The 18,797-nt window shown below is 42.1% G+C and overlaps 1 protein-coding gene across 1 annotated transcript in view; it reads left to right on the top strand.

Annotated features, from left to right (window-relative positions):
- The window catches only part of map4k4 (mitogen-activated protein kinase kinase kinase kinase 4), a 70,745-nt gene that overhangs the window by 5,907 nt on the left and 46,041 nt on the right, over positions 1-18,797 (top strand). The window contains exons 3-6 of the mRNA XM_089132871.1: positions 8,498-8,554; positions 10,710-10,835; positions 14,480-14,590; positions 17,655-17,745. Of these exons, the coding sequence (XP_088988997.1) occupies positions 8,498-8,554; positions 10,710-10,835; positions 14,480-14,590; positions 17,655-17,745 (385 nt within the window). The remainder of the gene's footprint in view (positions 1-8,497; positions 8,555-10,709; positions 10,836-14,479; positions 14,591-17,654; positions 17,746-18,797) is intronic.

The raw sequence follows: 18,797 nt of genomic DNA, 5'->3' as shown, positions 1-18,797 counted from the left end.
TCCTACGGAGGAGTTTAAAAAGCTGTGCCATTTTACAAACATAATATATATAATAATAATAATAATCTTCACATGATCAGTAATATCACAACATTCACTTACACACCTAATAACACTGAAACATGGCGACCACCGGCGCTGCTATTACGGTGGCTCTGAATCCACTTGTTGACAAGACACGAGGAAAGAGCCACATATGGAAATATTTTCGATTAGGCTAATGTCACGTTGCCATAAGGTGCCGTTCACATAGCGGGTGAAAATTTGTTCAAGGTACTTGCTACAATAATCATGCCTTGAATCTGTTGATGGTATGTCATATTTGTATGTCTCAATGTCTATTTCTATCCACAAAACTTGCCAGAAGTCATGGTTTAAGGGGTATTTAAAAAAAAAATAAAAAATCCAGTAATGCCCCCAGACCCATTTATTCATGTAATGGGATCAAGTTCTGTTAAAAAAAGATATGTCTTCAGCACTTTCTTGAAAGTGGCCACTGACTCCGCAGGTCTGTTTGAGTTAAGGCCATTGCACACTGAGTATGAAATTTTCGTATGCGTATTTTTGTGTTCGTCAGCCTAAAAATTCGTCACGCATAGAAACCTTGCACACCGAGTCCGTTGCGTATTTATTAAACCTTTGCAGGAAAAAACGCAAAAATACCAAATGAATTCGTCAAGCAGTGAGGATGATTTGCCCTCTCACTTATTGAAAAGGGAAGAAAGAGAAAATATTACATCCATCCAATCCTGAAATTGCGCCGAGAGGAAGGAGTTCATTATCAAGGAGTTGCGAATTTATCCTGAGCGATTCAAAATTTACCTCAGATTGTCAGTGGGACAGTTCGATGCTTTGCTAGCGATTCTGGAGCCACATATTAAAAACAAGACCACCAATTTCCGTGAACCAATCGATTCTGAACGGAGACTGGCAGTGTGTCTGGTATGGACCAGGTATGGACACACACACACCCGTGCGCGGCCCGGTGGAAGCGCTGGGCAGACAGAACAGCTAGGCTGTTATTGTGTATATTGTGCCCAAATAATACATTAGTTATCGAATAGGCTGCTCAATCACACCTTATTCGACCCTAAATTTCAATCTGATTGAAAGGGGAGGTTTATTAATTTCATAATCCAATATAGAGAAGAGAACATATACACTTGATCGAATTGAAAACGGAAACTGAAAGCACGGCACATATGTGCAATGATTTGAGGACGAGCTCCCCCCGGCCCTGAAGTGTCAAAAGACCTCTCAAAATGCTGGCTCTGGATGCGAAAAACGCAGAAAATCGAACCCGATCCATTTCGGAGGCGGTGTGCAAGCGTGACTGACATAACGTGAGGTCGATTTTTATTTTTTTAACGTGCGAAAATTTAGGATGCGAATTTTGGACTCAGTGTGCAATGGCCTTTAGGCAGATCATTCCACCAGCAGGGAACAGTTATGGTAAAGGTCCGAGAAAGAGATTGTGTCTCTTTGAGAGGGTATCACAAGACAACATTCGCTAGCAGAGCGCAAGTTTCTGGATGGCACACAAGTCTGAAGTAGTGTGTTTAGGTAAGAGGGAGCAGAGCCAGTGGTTATTCTGTAGGCGAACGTCAGTGCCTTGAATTTAATGTGAGTGGCAACTGGCAACCAGTGCAGTTTTGTGAGGAGAGGAGTGACGAGCAAGAGGAGCAAGGAGTTGAGTAGCATGCTCTGATAGGAAGGGCCTGATCCTCCTAATGTTGTGCATGACAAATCTGCAGGACCGGGCAGCTCTAGCAATGTGGTCTGTGAATTTCAACTAATCATCAATTACAAACCCAAGGTTCCTAGCTGACCTATCTTGATGGAGTTATGGATGATGAGCCTAGCTGAATGGAGAAGTTGTGATGGAGAGTTGGGTTGGCCGGGATCACAAGTAGCTCTGTCTTGCAAGGTTTAGTTGAAGGTGATAGTCCTTCATCCAGCCAGAAATGTCAGTCAGACAGGCCGAGATATGAGCAGCTACCGTCGGATCGTCAGGCTAGATTAAAAGGTGGAGTTGTGTGTCATCAGCATAGTAATGATAGGAAAATGATAGTAATGGTCCAAGCACTGAGCCCTGAGGCACTCCAGTAGCTAGGTGTTGGGTCTTATGGCTCGTTATGGCAGTACGGGTCGGGTCGGTACACCTTGATCCCGCTTGCGTTTCCACCCCCAACAGTACCCTTACTCGATAGGCGTGGTCTTTGCTGGAAAGAAGCGATCGACGTCATTTTCGCGCAAAGAAAGCGGCATAGTAAACAACAATGGATGACAGACAGCAGATCTTGTTCATGTTTTTCACAAGAAACAAGCGTTGGCATTGGGTGTTTCTCAATACCAGCTATCCTACTCAAAGCCCGACTCGGGAGAATCCCGAGGACGCGAGTCCAGTATTGTTAATTCTGCTAATGGAACAGCGTGTTCTTGAATGCACTACTCAGCCACTCTGGTTATCTCTGTATGTTCATTTTAGGCAACAATAAAATGTAATGTTATAAAACACCACTCTGCTTCTTTTCGATTTCATTTAAATACATTTTAAACATTCTAAAGCACACAAATGTGGTTCAGGCAACGCATAACCTATTGATTATTTACTGCATGTATGTAACGTTATATTTATAACAAAACTAAATATTAAACACAAACCTTCCTCTTTTCGTTTAAATTTAAAAATATTAAACATATTCCAGGCAATGTGTAATGCATATTGCATTGGTACAAATATTGCAATAAACATTACAGATGATCTGTAATAAAATAAAAAAAACGACAAAACTACCTCTTTTTGTTGAATTTCAGTTTTATCAATAATAGCCATTATAAAAGTATAAGTAAAGGGTACAAAAGATATACAGTAAAGCTTTAATAACATAAAGAAACAATTCAGTCAAATATACAAATTCAGCGCTCAAATATATGAAACATCACTTATCCTTCTGCCCAAACTATTTGGCAGGGAACAAATTATAGATTCACGAGCCCAAAGATCGCCTGTTAGGTCTGTACAAGAGAAATATCTCATGTTTATATCTCATGTTTAATCACCACACAGACGTCAGAGTCAGTGGCAAACATCAGAATGAATGGCCGAAGAAAGGCTATTCCAATTGCTTGGAATGGATCTCAGTCAAATGATCATAAATCTATAAATAAGCCACAGATTAGCACTTTAAAAACTACTTTCTTGCCTGAAAAACTATTAAAACAACATTTCGTGACACAAGAACAGTAGAAGTATATATATATATATATATATGTACTTCTATAAGTATAGGACATCTTACATCTAATAACATCTTGCATCTAATGTATGACGTCTTTAATCTAATATATGACACCTTACAGAATAGAATAGAATAGTTTTTATTATTGTGTCTTGCTGCATGCCCAGCCCTAATGGGCTTGTAAGACACCAATAAATCAACAAAAGACCAGTTATCAGACAGTAAGCACAACATACATGAACTTATTTAAATAAATCAGTCTGTCGTCTCTTCCAGGCTTGGCAAACAAAAACAGCCAATTTAAACACATTACAATTGAACAACCATTTCATCTTGTCGTCATCACTAATCCAGAGCATTTCAGGCTTTTTAACAAACAATTCACCAAATAATGCATTTCTATAATCATCATACCGTGGGCAATATTACACAAAATGAGTTTCATCTTCAACCTCTCCTAACTCACACAGTCTGTCCTCTTCAGGAGTTGGAGTGAACCAGTTTCCAAGGCCAGGGGAAAGATGCCAGTTCGCAGCTGAGACACCAAAGATCGCTGATTCCTTGTCAAATTTGCCTTTAATACATATAACTCTGTTTCATACACATCTTTAATTTGTAAATAAGTCCTTAACTTTGGCTTAGCCATGATTCCAGTTAGCCATTTCTGTTCAAAATTTGACATTAAATTGGTTTTAATGTTATTGACGCTACAGTGTAAATGATTACAGAATACATACTGCAGTTGTGCATCAGCAAATATAGTCTGGAGCTCTGCAGCGCAGATGGACTTTTTCTTACTCCACAGAAAAACTTTTTTTTGTTACTCTATTTTCAGGGAGTTTAACAAGTCGATTCCGCAGCCTCACCATTTCACATTTCCTTTAGATTGATCCAGGAACCCAGCCCATATCAACCAGCGCTGCCAGCACTGGGACAAACTTATGAACCCCCAGGAAGCAACGAATTGCACGATTTTCTACAGCGTTACAGCGTAGTTTAACACAGGCAGCATATAACTGGGAGAATGGACCATAACCAAGATCTTTACAGATTTTCAACTTGTTTATCACAGAACCCAGGGCTCTACTAGGTATTTTAACTCCTCTGTCAAACAACATAAATTCATCAAATACAAATCCTAAATACTTCTACTGGGTTACATACTCTAGAACGGTATTGCCAAACCTCCAAACTTTCGTGCTTCGCAAAGTGCCACCTTTCCTGAAATGTATAATTTGCGTTTTTGCTTGATTTATAACAAGTCTCCATCTACAGCAACGATTTTGTAAAACATGTAACATTTTCTGTAGATCCTCTGCATTTTCAGCCAGTAATGCAACATCATCAGCATAGAGAAGAATGCCAACAATGAAACTGTCTTAAGTTTAGATGTTTAATTTCAAGAGCTAAATCATTTATAAACAGAGAGAAAAGGCTTGGGGACAAAACAGTCTGCTCATCATTCACCTGAACACATCCCACACAGTCTGCATACAGGGACTTTAATGCCCAGTAGAACTTCCCATCAACCCCTGTCTGGAGAAGCTTTAAACTTAACAAATCCCTATCCACCCAATCAAAGGCCTTTTTAAAATCCACAAAACAGACGAAAGTGGGTTTGTTTTCAGTTAGCCTAGTTCTGACAATTGTTGAAATTATATAAATATGATCAATACATGCCCGGTGTTTTCGAAATCCATTTTGTTCATCTACAACATGCTCTGTTGTTTCCAAAAAATGACTTAATCTGGCATTTAAAATACTAGAGTAGATTTTATAAACAGTACTTAGGAGACTGATTCCTCTGTAGTTCAGAGCTATGCGGGGGTCATCTTTCGCTGATTTAGGAATAGGTTTAATAATTGATTTATACCATGTAGGAGGAACAATACCGTTATCAATTAAAATGTAAATAAACCAAGAAGCATAAAATGGAAGGACTTTAACACCTCATCTGGAATTTCCTCCACTCCATCATAGCCTTCCTCAACTTGGCCTTATTTATTAATCTCTTTCCAAAATTGTTGTGAATTACTTGTTTGTAAATGCTCAAGTTTTAATGCTTGACCCCTATTAAACCTTCTTTTATAGAATCTTACATATTTACCAAAGAGTAATTGCCTCTGCTTATAATTTTCCCTCTTCTTTATCTTGTTTATTTTGAGGCACTTTTTGAAACTCACTTTTTGAGGCACTTTTTTAGATCAGCGCGTCTGAGATGCAGAGAAGAGAAAAATAGCCAAAGCTCGGTTTACACCGATTGACAATTCTAGACACGAGGGCACCAAATACAGTCTAGGGGAACTCATATTAATGTTAAAAAACCTCAGAAAATGAAAATTTCATGTCAGGGGACCTTTACATACACAAGGTCTAAAGATTAGACAAGGGACACCTTTGAACAATGATGAACTAATGACAACATGACACATCAGACAAGGGAACACCTAGCAGGATCATATGACTAGAACAGGGGATAACCGACAACAGGAAGCAGGAAAAAGCCATGAGACGTGACAAGAGGTTGCTGGAGGTCTCTGGATAAGCCTCCGATAGAGAAACGTACAGTAGATTTACAGTGGAGACTAATTCATGGTATTATAGCGATGTTGCGCACCTGAATCCAGAGGTAGGAAAGGATTGTCCCTTTTGTGAAATAGAGGAAACTGTGGATCATTTGTTTATTATTATGAGAGATATGGTCTTTTTTTAAAAAAAAAATTATTTATTTTTTTTAAAAAGTTGGTTTGATGGTTTTGGTGGGAATTTTTCTCATAGGTCTTTATTATTGGTTTAAAATACAACTTCCAGGAATGGAAAAAAATGTGTTTTTTAAACTTTATGTTAGGATCAGCAAAGATAGCAATGGAAAACTAGGAAGAATAAAATATAAGGTACTGGATCTGTTAATGAGAGCTGGTATTGAAAGGGTTGCTTGCTGCTTGTAGTAAAATTGAGTTTTCATATTTTCAAATAGTTAAAGGCCATGGTGCAGGTTAAACACTACTGTCGATTAATGGGTACATAAAGCAGATATGTATATAAAGTAAGAAATATCTCAAAAATGGTGTTAAAGTCCCGTTTTTGTAGTTAGGGTTAACCCTAATGTATTAGAATGTTGTATTATTTGGGCTGTGGAAAGAGTTTTATGTGAAGTTGGAGATGATGAAGTGCTAATTTTACATTTTTAAATTAGATATATACAGTATATTTTTTAATGGTTTAATTGTTCATTTTTGTTAATTTAATTTAGGGTTCTGTATTGGAGTGTAATATTGATGAAACATCTCTAACGATTTGTTAACTTTTAGCTCACTTAAAGTGGAGTAGAGTCTCTCTCTAGAATGATGATTTTTTGGTGAATGAAATTCAGCACTAATGTTTTCTCAGATAAAGTAATATATATATATATACATACATACATACACACACACACATATATATATGACAGGCTGTCAGTGAATGTTTAGCCAGTAGAAACAATGGATTGTTGTGTGGCCGTTGATATCAGAAATGAACATCTGCCCTCCCACTAAACCCTTGTGTTTTCTTTTCTTCAGTGTGTGTCGATTGTTTTGTTTTTCTTTGCGTCGGCCAATAAGATGCCAGCTTTGAGTGTCACATGATCGGAGCCGCCTTAGACATGCATCAGAGCTTCTGGTGTCGCTGACGCACTGAAACCTGTGAAATAACCATTACATGCTCCACAAACGTCTGAGGTTCATCATGTTGTGGACCTGCTCTCTCTTGCCACACTGTTACATGCTTATTTCATACTCTTTAGGTGTCTGGAGTTAAGAAAATCCTTAATTTAATATCACTTTACAAATGTTTTGGATCATAAAAGAATATAATGCGGCCTGTGTGCATGCATGTGTGTTTCCATCGCATAAATATAGATTTGTTCATTTATTATCAAATAATTGCCAAGCCCCAGAGAACTCTGAGAATGTGACCTCAGCGCATGTCTCTGATTGGCTGAGGGAGTGTGTATCCAGGCAGACTCATGCTCATGTTCACACACACACACACACACATGCACTGAAACACAATTCAGTGGATCTCTGATGAGTGTGTGAGACTCCTGGTCATTTTCAGGTCTCGATCTCTTCAATCTAGCTGTTATTAGACACTTATTCCAGCGGTTTGAACCATCATGCAGAAGTTTCTCTGTTAGCTGTTGGTTTCTGGCGAGGCGCTTGTCTCATGTGTCCATGCAGATTTAAAGAGCACTGAATGATAGAAAAGCATCTCGAGGGCCGAGAGTTTCTCTTACTCTTGCGTGTTCACACAATAAACGGCATCGGGGTTTCAATCATCGGCCAGTTTGACTTACTGGCCATTCAGGACTTCTACTAGCGAGGGCTGCAACAAACGATTATTTTGATAATCCATTAATCTAACGATTATTAGAACGATTAATCGACTAATCATCGATTATTTTGCCAGCTAATCATTAAGTTTGGAACAATTATTCAGCTTTTTCAATTAGTTAAAACATTGAGTTAACTTAGTGAACTTAGAGCCAACCAAACAGGTCATTCTCTTTAAGTTGAACTCAAATCACACACAAATGCTCTCTAAGCATTGTTTAATAAGCTACTGCTTATCATAGAACTGAAACAGAAAAAGGGTCATAACTTCAGGACACAAAAAGAGTAAAATATTAATCTGCAAAACATTATTATAGATATAAAATTACAATAGTTTTTTTTACATGAGAATTGAGCTGACAGAGATGTTCTCATTCACCTTTTACTGTACAGAATGAAAAAGAAACAGTAACTGCCATGATATTCTTCCTAACATCCTCTTTTGTAAGTCTTCATGATTATGGAAGAAAATACAGGCAAGTAATAAGACTATAATACCAAATTGGGTTACAACAATGATAAAAACAGCCCTGACTAATAGATAGACTATATAGAGCTGAAGTCTATAGATAATAGACTTAGTGCTAGTGTTCGTTTAGGAGGAAGTGGGACACAGTCCAGCATTTACAGGGAGTTCAGTGAAGCCAGAATCATTTCACGTCATCAACCCTGCTCTTCATCCATACTCATCTTCAGGTTATTGAATTGTGAAGTAATGCTTCCGTTGCAGAATTTTGTCCACAAACTTCAGCCTGTTTTCACTTTAAGCGGCTGAATATTCAGTGCATCATACAGCACTATTAAAGAGCATGAACATACACACCTTGTTGTTTTGTTTCTGTTAATAATATTGTAACTTATTTCCTCTGTGTTTCCGTTCAGGGTCGACATGTCAAAACCGGACAGCTGGCGGCCATCAAAGTCATGGACGTGACTGAAGTAAGTGCACTGACTTCACTTCAATGTGCTCAAGTTCAGAATTTACAACAATAATGCCAAAAATACCAAGACAAACACTGAGTTTAGACCAAAAGTATTTCTACGGATTATATAGAGATACTAAATAAGACATTTGAAACATATTTTGTCTAGTTTAAGCTAGTGAAAACACTTCCTGGATGTGTTGTCATGATTTAGGGAGATTTGTCATGTATTATTTAAGAAACATTTCTGCCTGCGTGTGAATTTATTTCAGTTTGAACACAATATAGGAGACCACGAGAAAGGAATCAGCCTGGTTTGATATGCAAAGTTAAAGTTTATTTACTTTTCTGCTTAGCAATATTACGATTGAATTAACGCATTCATCATTGACGCGGTACATCAGAAAGTAAAACTACCCATAGAACTATAAAAACAGATCCGAATATACCACACATGATCGGGAGTACAGTAACAATTCTTTTCATTATACAGTCTTATGGAAAGAGGAGTGGTAGAGCTAGCGTAGCGTTTGGTCCTTTAATCGAGCGCAGATTATTTTGCTTTCTAAGAAGCCGAGCAGTTTTTTATCTCTAGTTTGTGAGAAGATAAACCAACCTATCATATTTGTATTTGATGCAAGATGACAATGCGGTAAATACTTTGTTCTTTTGCTAGTTTGCTAGACATGTATAGATTCATGTCTTTCCAGATGTATACATTTTGTGAAAGTCCTGATTGCCTGCACAAAATTGTGTTATTATACTATTATAGTGTATAGTGTATTATAGTGTTATTATACTATTATAATAGTTATTAGTGTTTTTTTGCCAAGTGTCAAATATAAACCTTTTTACTCCTGGATTAAATGTTGTCAAAAGTTCAGAGGGATTTGGTCTTTAATATCTACAGTGTTAAAAAAAGACTAGATCATTATTACCCCTTTTCCGCCCCAAAAGAACTGGTTGGGAACTGGTGCTGGTGCAAAGTTGGTTCAACTTGCGAACCCGTTTGTTTTTCCACTGACTAGAGCGGCCAGGGAACGACGTCGTTACGTCACTGTGCACGTCGCTAGAAACGCTTGCAAGTACATTACATTGTGATTATCTCTAACTCGTGTACCAAGAAGGCTTTAAAAACAATTGAAATATGTAAGTCTTTTAAACTTTTCGTTTTTGATATGTTATGTACCCCTGTCTTGTGTCTTTTTTTCTTTCCATTTATTTGTTCTATGTCGTGACAGTTTTCTTTGCTTATGTTTCAAATAAAAAAAAAAACGCTTGCGCCAAATTCCAGCTTAACAACAAAGGTGGACTCCATCGTGTTTCTGCAAATGTTTCTCATGGCTTTGCGATCCTTTATTATGGTCAGTAAAGATGTTTAAACACATCTAAACCCGCCCCAGACCCCGCCGTAAGCATGACGTGGTAAAAGAACGGTTCTAGTCCAGCAAAGAGCTGCTGCCGCTTAGGAACCAGTTTTCCCGGCCGAGAACCGGTTCTTTGGCTGTCGAAACACAACGAACTGGTTGGCGCGCAGACACCGGCTCCCAACCGCCTCTCAAAATGCTTTGGTGGAAAAGGGGCTTATATGAACAAATCATTCAATTACCCCATTCCTAGCATACATTAGATTCATAGTATTCATTATTCATGTAGATTTATTCATAATTCATAAGAGCAAAGATTTGTGCTCGTGATGTTTGTCAGTATAACAGTTGCGTACACTGGCATCTGTGAGGCTCGGGTCTCTCGTTCAACACGACACACACACACACACACACACACACACACACACACACACACACACACACACACACACACATCAGCTTTCTGTCCTCATTTACTCGCCCAAACCAGCGTGACTGACTGCCTTCAGAAAATAGTTTGAGAAATGTCTCATGGTCTGTTTTCTTTTGTTGTTTTTTTGCTCAGTCATGCTTATTGAGAAAATCTGTCCATATTATTTTCATTTATAGAAGGTAAGAATTGATTAAAAAATAAAACTCACTTGTGGACCCCTTCATAGCTGTCCACACTGATGTGAATGTTTGGGGTTTATTGCTTGACGCGTGGATTTACACCAACCAAGTTTGATCAATTGTCATCTAAAGTCCACAGACACTACACAACTGTATTCATGACACTTCCTGTGTGTGTGTGTGTGTGTTCAGGATGAAGAAGAGGAGATTAAGCTTGAGATTAACATGCTGAAGAAATACTCTCATCACAGAAACATTGCCACGTATTACGGCGCGTTCATTAAGAAGAGTCCTCCAGGACACGACGACCAGCTGTGGGTTAGTGACGCTCTCTCTCACACACACACACGACACACTCCAGAGAAACACACACACACACACACACACACAGGCTGAATTTATTATATTTTTCCCCAACATAAAAAGATGTGAAGTGCAAGCGTGTAAATCTGCCCAAACATGGAGGGGAACCCATTCTGCCTCCAGCGCAGACATAAAGCAGGAAACACTTCATGATGACGACAGCATGTGACGCCAGATAGTCTTCAACCACGTTCCTGGATATAGAGCGCTGTATTCCTCTACTGTAATCCAAGGAAGATGGAAAGTGTTAAAAAGTATTGAACTCTGTATTGCAAGCTGCATTTTTTAGAAAAGAAGAAATCCTGGAGGAATGATTGTGGTTTAATTGACCCTCTGGTGCTGTTTGGTCAATTTCGGGTAAAAAATATTTTTTTTGTTTTTGAATTTTTCACTTGATCAGAATGGTTCGCGACTTATTAAAGGATTTGGGACTTGCTGTGAGAACGCAAAAAATATAATACTTCATGGACATGATTTATGTAGATGTATTGTTCACAATAAAAGAATAGTGCGTTGGTATTCGTATTTCACCTAGTGGAAGCGTTTGGTAGTGTGCACAAACAAATGACTGAAAGCTCAAAGATGTAAAGATATAAAATATCAAAGATATAAAATAATCAATCAATCAAGGTTCAGAATTACAGGTGAAAATGAACTCACAACGAACAGAAGTTTAGATGAGAATAAACAAAACACATACAAGAGGAAGAATGATTAGTACACACCTATGACCAACTCTATAGCGCCACCACCAGTTCAAAAATTCACATTTGAAACGGTTATAACTTTTGAACAATTTGATCTCACTTTCTGTAAAGCTGCTTTGAAACAATATTTATTGTAAAAAAAAAAGTGCTACAAATAAACTTGAATTGAAATTGAATCTAGAAAAATTTAATTTAGTACACCTGATTACTCTCTTTATGCTGATCACATTCAACATCTTACTTTAAGACTCCGCCCATTACAGTAGTGGCCATTATCAAAAGGCATTTAATCATTCATACTTGCTCACATATTGATCATATACAAGTAATCACTATGTAAAAACATAGGACACAATTTTATAAGGTTGTTCCACACAGCAATCAGAATCACAGTCCAAGAATTGAACAAAATTTGAAGGCGTAGTGAAACTGAATACTGTACTTTTGAAAATGGCCCTAACCCTGTACCCATTACAGTAGTGGCCATTTTCAAAAGTACAGTATTCAGTTTCACTACGCCTACGAACACCCTAGCCCAAATTAAATGCCTTTTGATAATGGCCACTACTGTAATGGGCGGAGTCTTAAAGTAAGATGTTGAATGTGATCAGCATAAAGAGAGTAATCAGGTGTACTAAATTTTATTTTTCTAGATCAAATTGTTCAAAAGTTATAACCGTTTCAAATGTGAAGTTTTGAACTGGTGGTGGTGCTATAGAATTAATTCTATTCATTACATCACTACAAGTGTGCCAATTTTCATAATTGTCTCATGTTCCGTTCATAGGGATGCCATAGACTCCCATTCGGTAAGAATAAAAAAAATAACAATTCCAATAGGGGCTACAGCACCTAAAAACATTATTGAATAAATATTACAATCATTTCATTTTAATAAAACATTACGGTCATTTTTGACCTACACGTGTACAGTACCAGAGGGTTAAATCTGTCATTATTTGGAACCAAATGCCGCTTTTCCACTGCATGGTACGGTACGGCTTGCTTTGGGTCGCTTTAAATGGTGCCACCTCTGTGGAGGTTACAAAGCGTACCGTACCGATACTAAAATGTGACGTGAAAACACTGCAGATCACTGATTGGTCAGAGAGAATCGTCACTACCAGCGTCATTGTGTTTGCGAGACATCAAACCCGCTAGACTTAAATAGCCAGTAACAGCCGCCGCTGTAGCACCTGTTTTAAAACTACTTGCTTGAAGAAAATTGAAAGAAAAAAGTTTAAAAAAAGAAATGTCTGAATCGTGGTCAGTGGACGAAGTGAAGAATACAGACGCTCCTCTCGTTGGTTACAGAGGAGCGGATAAATAATCCCCACCCTCTTTAAAGCGGTACCAACTACAGTGGAAAAGCAAACCGAGCCGAGTCGTACCAAGCAGTGGAGAAGCCAAGCGAGCCGAACCGTGCCGAGCCGAGCCGAACCGTGCAGTGGAAGAGCGCCAATAGTTTATCCAGTTGTTTTTAATGTATTCTTAGTGTATTCTTACTTGATTCCTATGGGTTCAGTTATATAATTAAAATCTCCTTCAAGATATATTCCATCATGAATGAAGTCTTAAAACGCAGATGGGTGCTTCACGTTAACTTTAAAGCAACTCTTTGGAACTTTTGGCCACTAGAGGCGCTCGACCTGTAACTTTCACGTCTAGCGTCCGTGTCTTTAGATCGTGTGTGCTTGCAGTGTTTGAGACGGGCAGCCCTGCCGCGCTCGATTCCCTTATAGCAGTCGGCTGAGAGAGAGCGAGCGGGGAGATCCCTGTGGGGTTTATCATGTCTGTGAGTGAATGTGGGCGCGGGACAGTGGGAACACTCACTGCACTGAAAACACCGCCGGACAGAGCTGACTGTAACATTATGTGTTTTGGTTTATTTTTACAGCAACCGTGGGACATGTGGTGTGTAATGTTAGTGTTTGTGGGTACTACTGAGTCGTGGGCACGTTCACTACATTTAACGTAACGTTATATTTGACTGCACTGAGGCGGGCTGTGTCTGTAGAAATGAAGACTGGGCTGTGGGTATTTTATTACACTCATAACACCATCGGCTGTGGCCGGAATACCAGAAAACACTACACTGCTTATATGAATTTATCTGGGTTACCTTAGAAACGGCATTTGTGTGCAGGCAAGCGTCCGCATCGGTCGAGCACCCCTCCTCCTTTAGCTCACGCCAGCGAGGCAAGCGAAAGCTGGACCAATGTGTTAATCCTAGTCCTGGCTTTTAATTTGTCACTCTCCCCTTTTCTTTTTTTAGTTTCCTCTGATAAAACCGTTGCCTTCTTCCTTGTAGCTGTTGTTCGGCATGACAAAAACATGCGGAGGGCAATCAAACGCGAGTTGAGCACTAACGTCAGAATCTGAGGAAGTTGTGGGTGTGGGGGAAGTGACGTATGCCGTAAAGCGGTCGGATTTTGTAGTTCTTTTTGTGCTCGGGTTCCTACCCGAAACCCGAAGTTACAAAGTGCAAGTAAAAGCGATACAGACACCTTCAGGAGACGGCAGACGCGTCATTCAACCTATTGTAAGTCGATGTACCATCTCAATGGGTTTGGTAATATATTATAAAGGTTAAAAAGTTACAAAGTGTAGCTTTAAATGCCAAATTCATCTTTGATAAAGTTAAACCCAGAGACTTCATTCCCATTAACTTTGCTGATGACAGAAATCACACTCACTGGACAGATCTAAATCCAGACTCTGAGGCCACGAGAGCGCTGGAAAAAGTACATGTACAGGCTGCTTTATTACTCTAGGGATACAAATAAAAGCCAAAAGTAGGTTTCTTTATTTGCTGCTGTTCTGAGATTTTAGATCTAGATTTATTACATAAATGATGTATGTGTAGTGAATTTGTGTGTGTTGTTTGTGTAGCTAGTGATGGAGTTTTGTGGAGCCGGCTCGATAACAGACCTTGTGAAAAACACGAAAGGAAACACACTGAAAGAAGACTGGATCGCGTACATCTCCAGAGAAATTCTCAGGGTATGAAGCGCATGTTGACACTAACATGACAGTGGATGTGTGTGTTTGGAGCCGCTGATTGAGTTATCTCTCCTCTCATTCCCTCCTCTCCTATCCCTATCTCCTCCTCTTCTCTCCCTCTCATATTCTCTCCTATCCCCTCCACTCCTCTTCTCTCCTATCCCATCCCTCCTCCTCTCCTCTCCTCTCCTATCCCTCCTCTGCTCTCATCGCCTCTCCTCCCCTCGCGTCTCCTCTCCTCGCCCTCTCTTCTCCTCGTCTCTCATTCCCTCCTCTCCTATCCCTCTCCTCCTCTTCTCTCTTACCCCTCTCCTCCTCTCCTGTCCCTCTCATATTCTCTCCTATCCCCTCCCCTCCTCTACTCTCCTATCCCATCCCTCCTCCTCTCCTCTTCTCTTGTCTCCTCTCCTATCCCTCACCTATCCCTATCCCTCTCCTCTGCTCTCATCACCTCCCCCATCACCTTCTCTCCTTTTTTCTCTACTCCTCGTCTCTCATTCCCTCCTCTCCTATCCCTCTCCCCTTCTCTCCTATCCATATCCCTTTCCTCCTCTCCCTCTCCTCCTCTCCCTCTCATCCTCTCCTCTCCTCTCTCCTCCTCTCCCTCTCTCCTCATCTCCTATCCCTCTCCTCCTCTCCCTCTCTCCTCCTCTCCCTCTCTCCTCATCTCCTATCCTTCTCCTCATCTCCTCTCCCTCTCTCCTCCTCTCCCCCTCTCCTCCTCTCCTCTCCCTCTCCTCCTCTCCCTCTCTCCTCCTCTCCTCTCCCTCTCCTCCTCTCCCTCTCTCCTCATCTCCTATCCCTCTCCTCCTCTCCCTCTCTCCTCATCTCCTATCCTTCTCCTCATCTCCTCTCCCTCTCTCCTCCTCTCCCCCTCTCCTCCTCTCCTCTCCCTCTCCTCCTCTCCCTCTCTCCTCCTCTCCTCTCCCTCTCCTCCTCTCCCTCTCTCCTCATCTCCTATCCCTCTCCTCCTCTTCCTCTCTCCTCCGCTCCCTCTCTCCTCATCTCCTATCCTTCTCCTCATCTCCTCTCCCTCTCTCCTCCTCTCCCCCTCTCCTCCTCTCCTCTCCCTCTCCTCCTCTCCCTCTCTCCTCCTCTCCTCTCCCTCTCCTCCTCTTCCTCTCTCCTCCTCTCCCTCTCTCCTCATCTCCTCTCCCTCTCTCCTCCTCTCCTCTCCCTCTCTCCTCCTCTCCTCTCTCCTCCTCTCTCCTCTCTCCTCCTCTCCCTCTCTCCTCATCTCCTCTCCCTCTCTCCTCCTCTCCCTCTCTCCTCATCTCCTCTCCCTCTCTCCTCCTCTCCCTCTCTCCTCATCTCCTCTCCTCTCTCCTCCTCTCCCTCTCTCCTCATCTCCTCTCCCTCTCTCCTCCTCTCCCTCTCTCCTCCTCTCCCTCTCTCCTCTCCTCTCCCTCTCTCCTCCTCTCCCTCTCTCCTCCTCTCCCTCTCTCCTCCTCTCCCTCTCTCCTCATCTCTCCCTCTCTCCTCATCTCCTCTCCCTCTCTCCTCCTCTCCCTCTCTCCTCATCTCTCCCTCTCTCTCCCTCTCTCCTCTCTCCTCCTCTCCCTCTCTCCTCCTCTCCCTCTCTCCTCCTCTCCCTCTCTCCTCATCTCTCCCTCTCTCCTCATCTACTATCCTTCTCCTCCTCTCCCTCTCTTCTCCTCATCTCTCATTGCACTCTAAACCTTACTCTCCCCTCCTCTTCTCTCCTCTCCCTCTCATCCTCTCCTCTCTCCTCCTCTCCCTCTCTCCTCCTCTCCTATCCCTCTCCTCCTCTCCCTCTCTCCTCCTCTCCCTCTCTCCTCATCTCCTATCCTTCTCCTCATCTCCTCTCCCTCTCTCCTCCTCTCCCCCTCTCCTCCTCTCCTCTCCCTCTCCTCCTCTCCCTCTCTCCTCCTCTCCTCTCCCTCTCCTCCTCTCCCTCTCTCCTCATCTCCTATCCCTCTCCTCCTCTTCCTCTCTCCTCCTCTCCCTCTCCTCTCTCCTCCTCTCCCTCTCTCCTCATCTCCTATCCCTCTCCTCCTCATCCTTCTCCTCATCTCCTCTCCCTCTCTCCTCCTCTCCCCCTCTCCTCTCTCCTCTCCCTCTCCTCCTCTCCCTCTCTCCTCCTCTCCTCTCCCTCTCCTCCTCTCCCTCTCTCCTCCTCTCCTCTCCCTCTCTCCTCCTCTCCTCTCTCCTCCTCTCTCCTCTCTCCTCCTCTCCCTCTCTCCTCATCTCCTCTCCCTCTCTCCTCCTCTCCCTCTCTCCTCATCTCCTCTCCCTCTCTCCTCCTCTCCCTCTCTCCTCATCTCCTCTCCTCTCTCCTCCTCTCCCTCTCTCCTCATCTCCTCTCCCTCTCTCCTCCTCTCCCTCTCTCCTCTCTCCTCCTCTCCCTCTCTCCTCTCCTCTCCCTCTCTCCTCCTCTCCCTCTCTCCTCATCTCTCCCTCTCTCCTCATCTCCTCTCCCTCTCTCCTCCTCTCCCTCTCTCCTCCTCTCCCTCTCTCCTCATCTCTCCCTCTCTCCTCATCTCCTATCCTTCTCCTCCTCTCCCTCTCTTCTCCTCATCTCTCATTGCACTCTAAACCTTACTCTCCCCTCCTCTTCTCTCCTATCCCTATCCTCATCTCCTCTTCACGCCTCTTCTATCCCTCTCATCTCCTCTTCTCTTCTCTCCTCTCCCTATCCCTCTCCTCCCCGCTCCGCCTCCTCTCCTCTCCCCTCCTCTTCTCTCCTAACCCTATCCCTCCCCTCACCTCCTCTCCTCCCCGCTCCACTCCGCCTCCTCTCCTCCCCTCCCCTTGCCTCCTCACCTCCTCTTCTCTCCTCTCCCCTCCTCTTCTCTCCTAACCCTATTCCTCCCCTCCCCTTGCCTCATCTCCTCCCCGCTCCGCTCCACTCCGCCTCCTCTCCTCAACTCTCTTCCCCTCTCCCGCTCCGCTCCGCCTCCTCTCCCCTCCTCTTCTCTCCTAACCCTATCCCTCCCCTTGCCTCATCTCCTCCCCGCTCCACTCCGCCTCCTCTCCTCAACTCTCTTCCCCTCTCCCGCTCCGCTCCGCCTCCTCTCATTGCTTCTTCTCTTCTCTTCATCAGGGGTTGGCCCACCTGCACGCTCATCATGTCATCCACAGAGACATCAAGGGCCAGAATGTGCTGCTGACTGAGAACGCAGAGGTCAAACTAGGTCAGATCTCTACTGATTCTCTACATTTATCCCGAATACAGTCACATCTCCAGTTCTTGCGCTTTGATGCATGCGGTAGACAAGCCTTTTATGGAAAAGTTTTCTCAGACTCGTGAGAATATCCTTTCTTGAACAAAATCATCAGCAATAAACAAATGCTTTTTTATTTTGTTCATTTTCTTTTTTCACTCGGGTAAATCTGACAACTCTTATCTAATCCAGTTAATCACACTGTTTTGCCACAGTTTACAGTGATGACGACACTGTTATGAAATATTATAGCAGTTTACAGAGGAGGAAACATCATGAAGGAAAAATATCTGACAACAGCAGTTCCTGAGATAACATCAAGATCCTGAGAGAATAGCCTTCATGTATAGTCCCCTAAGCTTTTCTTGTCGCCACTCATGTGTTTTTCATACAGGAGAAGCATGCTTCATGTGGAAGAGGTTGTTGTGGTAATGAATATTAAAGGAGCTGTATGTAAGAAATGTATTTCAAATAATCATAAAATGGCCCTGATATGTCACTAGACATTAAGAAATCGTGTTCATTTCAAATACTTCTATCACTGACAACAGCAGTCCGGCCAGGATATTGTCATTTAAATAGTGAAGTTGCAGCCCTCTGCTGATGTTGATGTCATGTTGTGTTTTGTTCTGATGCTCCGCCCTCCCCCGATCCACCAATCACGGAGTCAGTAGTGTTGCAGCATGCGGGTTGCCAGCTCTGCTCTATTTACCACAGCTGCAGATACACACGTCCCTGCTGGATCCTGCAGCCTATCTGGCAACCTGGAGTCAGGGGGGAGGGGGCGGGGGGATACACCGCTCTACAGTCATTTGAAACTGATTGCAGTACCAGTTTCGGCCACAATCTTACATACGGCTCCTTTAATACCTGCTTTTGAAGGAGAGTTAAAAAAATCCTAATTTTGAGGCTGTCATTAAATATCAAGAATTAAATGAAGCAGCAACATCAAGTATTATTTTTTAAATGTTGTTTTAGGTCACTCCTTTCACTAATTTAACACGGTTGATCATGGTTAAAAT

The sequence above is a fragment of the Pimephales promelas genome, chromosome 7, assembly GCF_988280905.1.
Source record: "Pimephales promelas chromosome 7, fPimPro1.hap1.1, whole genome shotgun sequence".
NCBI classification, from domain to species: domain Eukaryota; kingdom Metazoa; phylum Chordata; class Actinopteri; order Cypriniformes; family Leuciscidae; genus Pimephales; species Pimephales promelas.
This window is presented reverse-complemented; position numbering and strand designations above follow the sequence as displayed.